General features: G+C 66.0%; 1 protein-coding gene across 8 annotated transcripts in view; it reads left to right on the top strand.

Moving 5' to 3' along the window:
• The window catches only part of FGFR3 (fibroblast growth factor receptor 3), a 16,081-nt gene extending 12,471 nt beyond the window's left edge, over window positions 1–3,610 (top strand). For all 8 annotated transcript variants that reach the window (XM_024119479.3, XM_055086269.1, XM_055086268.1 and 5 more), the window contains 7 exons: window positions 38–148; window positions 235–425; window positions 507–629; window positions 709–779; window positions 992–1,129; window positions 1,292–1,397; window positions 1,514–3,610. In XM_024119479.3, the coding sequence (XP_023975247.1) occupies window positions 38–148; window positions 235–425; window positions 507–629; window positions 709–779; window positions 992–1,129; window positions 1,292–1,397; window positions 1,514–1,660 (887 nt within the window). In that variant the 3' untranslated portion in view covers window positions 1,661–3,610. The remainder of the gene's footprint in view (window positions 1–37; window positions 149–234; window positions 426–506; window positions 630–708; window positions 780–991; window positions 1,130–1,291; window positions 1,398–1,513) is intronic.
• Window positions 3,611–6,956: the final 3,346 nt, after the last annotated feature.

The raw sequence follows: 6,956 nt of genomic DNA, 5'->3' as shown, positions 1-6,956 counted from the left end.
GGGGCGGCCCAGCCTGACGAAGCCCCCCCCCACACAGATGACGCCACGGACAAGGACCTGTCGGACCTGGTGTCCGAGATGGAGATGATGAAGATGATCGGGAAACACAAGAACATCATCAACCTGCTGGGCGCCTGCACGCAGGGCGGTGGGTGCCGGGCCCGCGGCGGGCGGCGGTGCCGGGCCCGCGGCGGGCGGCCTCGGGGCAGCCCCCTGAGACCCCGGTGCTTGCAGGGCCCCTGTACGTGCTGGTGGAGTACGCGGCCAAGGGCAACCTGCGGGAGTACCTGCGGGCGCGGCGGCCCCCGGGCACGGACTACTCCTTCGACGCTTGCCGGCTGCCCGAGGAGCAGCTCACCTTCAAGGACCTGGTTTCCTGCGCCTACCAGGTGGCGCGGGGCATGGAGTACCTCGCCTCGCAGAAGGTGAGCTCCGGCGGGCCCGGGCCGGGCGGGGGCCGGGGTGAGCGGCCGGGGCGACCGCCTCAACCCCGGTCCCGTCCCCAGTGCATCCACAGGGACCTGGCCGCCCGCAACGTGCTGGTGACCGAGGACAACGTGATGAAGATCGCGGACTTCGGCCTGGCCCGCGACGTGCACAACCTCGACTACTACAAGAAGACCACCAACGTGAGCCCGGCCCGGGGAGGGTGGGGGACTCGAGCCGGGAGGGCGCCTGGCGGTCAACGAGCCCCCTTCCTCCTCCCAGGGCCGCCTGCCCGTGAAGTGGATGGCGCCCGAGGCCTTGTTTGACCGCGTCTACACCCACCAGAGTGACGTGTATGTGGCGCCCAGACGCGGGCGGGGGTGGGGTGGGGAGCTGGGCGGGGCACAGGCCACACCAGGGCAGGGGCCGGGGAGCTGTGGGGCAGAGCCGGGGGCACCATCGTAGCCCCCTGCACCCCGCTGGGGTCTGTTCTGGGGCTTGCACGTGCACGGGGGACCGCGGGCGGCAGGGTGGGCTGACGGTGCCGCGCCCCCGCCGCCCACAGCTGGTCCTTCGGGGTCCTGCTCTGGGAGATCTTCACGCTGGGGGGCTCGCCGTACCCCGGCATCCCCGTGGAGGAGCTCTTCAAGCTGCTGAAGGAAGGCCACCGCATGGACAAGCCGGCCAACTGCACGCACGACCTGTGAGTGCGCGCGCCCGCCTGTCACCTCGGGGCCCCCGCTGGGCCCCCGCTGAGCCCCGCCCCCGGGCAGGGGGAGGGCCGGCCTCGAGGCTGTTCCCGAGGGAGGGGGACTGGTGCCGGCGTGCGGGCGCAGGGCAGGGCCCACCTGAGTGCCGCCCCCAGGTACATGATCATGCGCGAGTGCTGGCACGCCGTGCCCTCCCAGAGGCCCACCTTCAAGCAGCTGGTGGAAGACCTGGACCGCGTGCTCACCGTTACATCCACCGACGTGAGTGCGGGCCCCGCTGCCCCCCTCCCGCTCGCCCCCCCGCCCCGCCCCGGGCCTGGACGGCTCGGGCGTTGGAGGTGGCGTAGCACTGACCGCACCCCCCGGCCCGCCCGCAGGAGTACCTCGACCTGTCGGTGCCCTTTGAGCAGTACTCGCCGGGCGGCCAGGACACCCCCAGCTCCGGCTCCTCAGGGGACGACTCCGTGTTCGCCCATGACCTGCTGCCCCCGGCCCCACCAGGCAGCGGGGGCTCGCGGACGTGAAGGACCGCGGCCTGCGGGCCGAGCCCCCATCAACGTGAGAGTGGACCCCAGCCCGCCGTGCTGCCGCTGGTGTGACCAACGGGTCTCACCGGCCTGGGCTCAAGACCTGGAACTGGCGGACAGACGGACAGACAACTTCCGCGTGTGCGCGTGTGCGCTCTGGGGTCCCCGGCGTGCCCGCCCTGCTGTACGGTGACCTCCTGGCCACCTGGGCCGGCAGCGCCGGTGGACCGGACGTAGAATGTAAGGGGTCCTCCCGTGGGGCCCCTCCCCAGGCTCCCCTGATCCCTGCTGCCTCCCCACAGGGAGCAAAGGGGCGGGCCGGGCTGCGGTGTCCAGGGTGGGCTGAGGCCCCCCCACCTCCAAGTGCCCAAGCTGAGCCTACAGGGAAGCCCCCGTGTGGCACACCTCCCCCCCGAGTGGCACCTCGCGCCTGGGGTGAGTGTTAGCGGCTCCCCACCTCCAGGCCTCCCCACGCCCCACCCTGCCCCTCAGAGACTGAAATTACGGGTACCTGAAGGCGGGAGCCTTTAACTTCTATCCGAAAGGTTTATTCCAGAAATGAGTGTACATTTATATAAATAGATGCTGTGTATATGATATACACATACATATATATATAAATATCTATATGGAAGAAGGAAGGCTGGTACAACTGAGGCGCGGGACCCTGAGGGTGCAGGGGTGGGGGTGCCCTAGTCGAGGGAGGCCCCTTGGGGGGCTCGCTGTTGAGACACACACAAAACCCAGCAGAGGTCGGAGGGGCTTTTTTGGCACCGCAGTTTTGTTTTAAAAATTGTTCCTGGACCTGTATGTTTGTAAAGCTATTTATCGACCCCCAGAGCCCGTGTCCCCGTCACTCCCCAGGCTCCTAGTGTTCAGCCAGCTGCACGGCAGAGGTTTAAGTTTTAACTTATTAACAGTGAGATGGTTTATGCTTTGTTTAGGGGCATTGCTGAGGGTGTGTCCAGCCCACACCCCAAGGCCAGAGCCAGCCCCCTGGCACCCTAAAGGGTCGTTAATAGTTTGAGATGATTCCGTGAGGATATTTTATTTCCTTTGGCCTTCTTTTGCAGGAGAAGTAGATTTCTATAGGATTTTTCTTTAGGAGATTTATTTTTTTTAGACTTCAAAGCAAGCTGGTATTTTCATATAGGTTCTTCTAATTGCCATGTGTTCCAGGCGGGGAGGCAGTTTCGGCGGTAGGGGGTGGCCAGCCCTGCATGCAGGTTCAGATGTTATTAGATGTTACAAGTTTATATATATCTATATATATAATTTATTGAGTTTTTACGAGATGTATTTGCTGTAGATTTAACACTTCTTACGCAATGCTTCTAGACTTTTGTAGCTCGGACTGCTACCTTTCAAAGCTTGGGAGAGAAAGCCACAAATTCAGTTTTGTTACTTTTTGTACTGTTAATGGCCCTGAGTTTGGGCGGCTATTCTCTGCTTGTCAGCGGGCTCAGGGTGGTCTCGGTTCTCAGGGCCCCCAGCCTTGTGGGGGCCAAAGGCGTTGGCCCAAACCAGCAGACGTGCTTTCCAAAAAATAAACAGACAACTGGTTCAGATCCATGCTTTCTTGTCTCCTGGAGTCCCGGGCAGCTCCCGGGTGCGCAGTGCCCACCTGGGACAAGTCCTGTCATCTGTCCCCCGAGGAGGGAGGGGTCACTAGTTGCTGCTGGAGCAACAGCTGCAGGGGTGGGGGCCCCAGACTAGACTGGCTGCCTGGGTCTTGTGCTCTCCAAGGCTTTCCAGCCCAGGTCTTTGGCTCAGAGGGGATGTGTCCTGGGCAGAGCTAGGGTGAGGGTGATCCGCTGTGCCCAGCTGCACGGGGGCCCGACGCTGGCAGGGCGGAACCTCAGGGTCACCAGTGGTCTTCACTGCCTTGGTCGGGGGTCTCCAAGGGCAGGGAATGCAGGTGATGTGTTTGCGGGAGGGGGCAATGGGGAAATGCTCTGGGCCTGCCCCTCCCCCGTCTGCCCCCAGCTCGTGGAGTTCAGGGGCCCTGAGGGTCACATCCAGGTACCTGTTGCTGGTTCCAAGGCCCCCCTCTCCTCACCCTGCCCCCTGGTGTCTGCCTATCCTGTCAGCTGGGGAGAGGGACGTTTCTAGGTGGGTCCCCCCCATGGAGCCCCATGTGAACACAGCCCTCACCTGGCGCCCTGATTCAACAGTCTGCACTCCTGGCCACTCCTGCTCCCGGCTGGCTTCCCACCCCCTCCCAGGCCTGGCAGCCGCCTTGGGCCCCACCATTGCCCCCCGCGCTCCGCCGCCGCCACTCCTTCAACTTTGGGCAGGTGCTGCACGCTGATGCGGCTCGTTGGGGTGCTGAGGACCCAGCGACAGCATCTGGGCCCGTCTACTGCACAGTTCACAGCCTGAGGGAGAGGGAAGACAGAGCGGGGCACCCACCCAGCGGTGGTGGGAGTAAGTCTGGGAAGGCTTCATGGAGGAGGCAGCAGTGCCCAGGCCAAGTGGGGGACCAGGGTGGATTCAGGGACAGGTGGCTATGCAGACTCACGTCCTCCCTGGGACCCAGCGCTGCCCAGGGCTGGCTGTCCCCCCCCCTCAGGCCCTGCTTTGCCACCTGGTGCCCCTCCCTCTGTCCCTCGTGCCTCAGGGTCTTGAGGGACTAACCAGCCTCTGCACGGTGTGAACTTTTACTCTGGCTTCTAAGAAACTCGCTCCCCTTATTGCTGTGTCCAACTCACCTTAATACCTGACCCCACTCGGGAAAGCGCTCCCGGCCCCTAAGCCCCTCCAGCCTGCCAGAGACCCCCGTGCTTGTGTCCAGCGCTCGGGAGACACGCGGCGGTAGTGACGGGGATGGCAAGGCGGCCAGCGAAGGCCAGAGCCTGGAGGGAGGCCAAGGCCGGGAGGCGGGGAGGCGGCGAGGCGCGCGCAGTGCGGGCGTGGTGCGGGGCCCTCTAGCGCCGGCCGGGCCGAGCCCCAGCTCTGCCCCCGGCCTCTCTCCTGCCTGGACCCGGCTGGGCTCCGGGTGCGCGCTCTGGACACGGAGGGGACTGGCTGCAGACGAGGCGTGGCTTTCCGGGACATCGGACGGAGACCCGGGGCGGGGCGCTAGCCGGAGAGGGACGGGCCCAGGTGGGCAGGTTGGAGCGCCCGACAGGGGAGCTGCTCAGTCCTCCCCGGAACCTCCCCGCCCGGCCCCGCCCCTCCTCATCACTGCCCCGCCCCTCGCCCGCCTGGCCCCGCCCCTCACCTCGGCCCCGCCTCCACCCGCGGCCCAGCGTCTTCTCTGAACCCCAGGGCCGGTGGGGTCCGGCCCAGGCCCGGGGAAGGGCTGCTGCGGGGCTTAGGGAGCAAGGCGCCGACACCCCGCCCCCCCTCAGAGGGTCCGGAGCCCCCATTCTCGGACCTCTAGGTCCGGCCTTGCCCTCTGCGTTCCCCTCGCGGCCCGGGGTGACTCACCTGGTGTGTGCGTCTGCACCTCCGTCCTGGCCCCCTGGCCTCCAGAATCTTGTTCCCACCCTGTAATGTCGCCAGGCTGGACAGCGACTTCTCGGTGTCCTCTTCCCCAGGCGGGTGCCTGAATACCCTCGGACGCAGCTGTCTACCTCTCGGCCCCATGGTCTTCATGGGGGCGCATCACCACGTGTAAAAACACGTGCCGCCACCCGGAACGGAACGTCCCCAGTCGCCCCCCCACCACAGTTGACGCAGGTTTTAAAGGTTTTAAATCTGGCATCTGGCTGTCCCTCCTGCCCCTGCGTGTGGCTTTTGGAGGGGGACGGCCATGGACATGCTTCCCCGGCTGGGTGTCTGGGGCAGTGCCTGGGGCACACAGCCAGTGGCCCCGCACACCCAGCTCCCCGCCCCGTGACCCCAGGGCAGTGGCCCCCCCGCACACCCAGCTCCCCGCCCCGTGACCCCAGGGCAGTGGCCCCCCGCACACCCAGCTCCCCGCCCCCGTGACCCCAGGGCAGTGGCCCCCCGCACACCCAGCTCCCCGCCCCGTGACCCCAGGGCAGCCATCCGGGTGGGTGCCAGCGTTTCTCCCGTCTGTCCACCAGCTGGAATTCTCCCTGAAGAGCTTCCTGGGATGGGATCTATTTCCTCCCGAGAAGACAGGGTAGCCCCCAGTTCTTTCCTGTCGCCTGTTCTTGCTGTTTAAGAATCTCCATCAGCAGGGAAAGACTTTCCTGAGGATCAGCTGGGTGTGTGGATTTTTGTTTATGATCGATTTTGTCTTTGCTGTTTCTGCTACTCATTCTGTCCTCGCTTTGGCCGGAAGTGTCCCTTCAGGTTGGCTGTGGTGTCCCTGGACTATATGTAGCCCCCTCTCCCGCCCCCGCCCTGGGTCAGCCTTGCCAGAGCCCTTGGTGACCCTCGATGTGACCTTCTGAACCACAGAAGCGAGAAGCCTCGAATCCTGGGGCACCGGCTGGCACCTGAAGACTCGAACGGCCCCGACCCCGGCCACCTTCTCCCGGGGCCCGGCCTGCGGAGGGTCCGAGTACAGTGGACACGTTCAGTCCTCAGCGTGAGGGGACTGGGTGCCTGCCGGGGGTGAGATGAACCTGGACAGGAGTCACTGAGGCCCGGCAGCCCCCTGCCCGTGGCTGCACCCCCAGGAACGATCTCTCTTCCACGCGGGTCACACCCACGTGCGAGCCCGCAGAACCCCTGGGGCAGACTGTGGCCAAGGCCAGGCTCAGGGAGAGATGGGGTGCAGGTGAGGACGTCCCTGGGCAGGGGGTCGGGGCTCAGCAAGGGTAGAAGGAGCCCCCACGGGACCTGGGGCCGGTGCAGGGGTGAGGCCGCCTGAGACAGGCCGGACATCCCAGCTCACGGGGGGCGGTCTGCCCACGCCGGGAGGATGGGGAGGTAGGACGCTGTGCCTGCCCTGCTGCTCGGACCCTCTGCCTGGCGGGCCTCAGCTCTCTGCCCAGGGTAGGGCCCCCCCGCCCCCTGGAGCCCAGAGATGAGGGCCGGGGAGGCAGTGGGCGAAGGGGGCACGCTGCGGGCTGGCCCCCGGTCCACACACCCCATCGGCTCTCTGGGCCCTGCCCCGGTGTCGGGGAGCCCGCAGCTCCTCAGGCCCCCTCAGACAGTGGAGGGCACAGCCCTCAGGCAGTGCCGTCCCTGATCCCAGGGGACCTCAGTCTCTCAGAACAGAATTCCACCCCCCGGTGCCGGCCAGGGTCCCAGGCCCGCCCACCAGGGAACACCCCCCACCCCGGGGCCACTGAGGGTCGGGGAGAGGCGAGCCTGGTCAGGCGGTGGCTGCCTCGCCGACGTGACAGACAGACCATCACAGGGCAGACAGGCC

The sequence above is a fragment of the Physeter macrocephalus genome, chromosome 7 (genome assembly GCF_002837175.3).
Source record: "Physeter macrocephalus isolate SW-GA chromosome 7, ASM283717v5, whole genome shotgun sequence".
Taxonomy (NCBI): Eukaryota; Metazoa; Chordata; class Mammalia; order Artiodactyla; family Physeteridae; genus Physeter; species Physeter macrocephalus.
The sequence above is the reverse complement of the archived record's forward strand: the minus strand, read 5'-3'. Positions and strand labels throughout refer to the sequence as shown.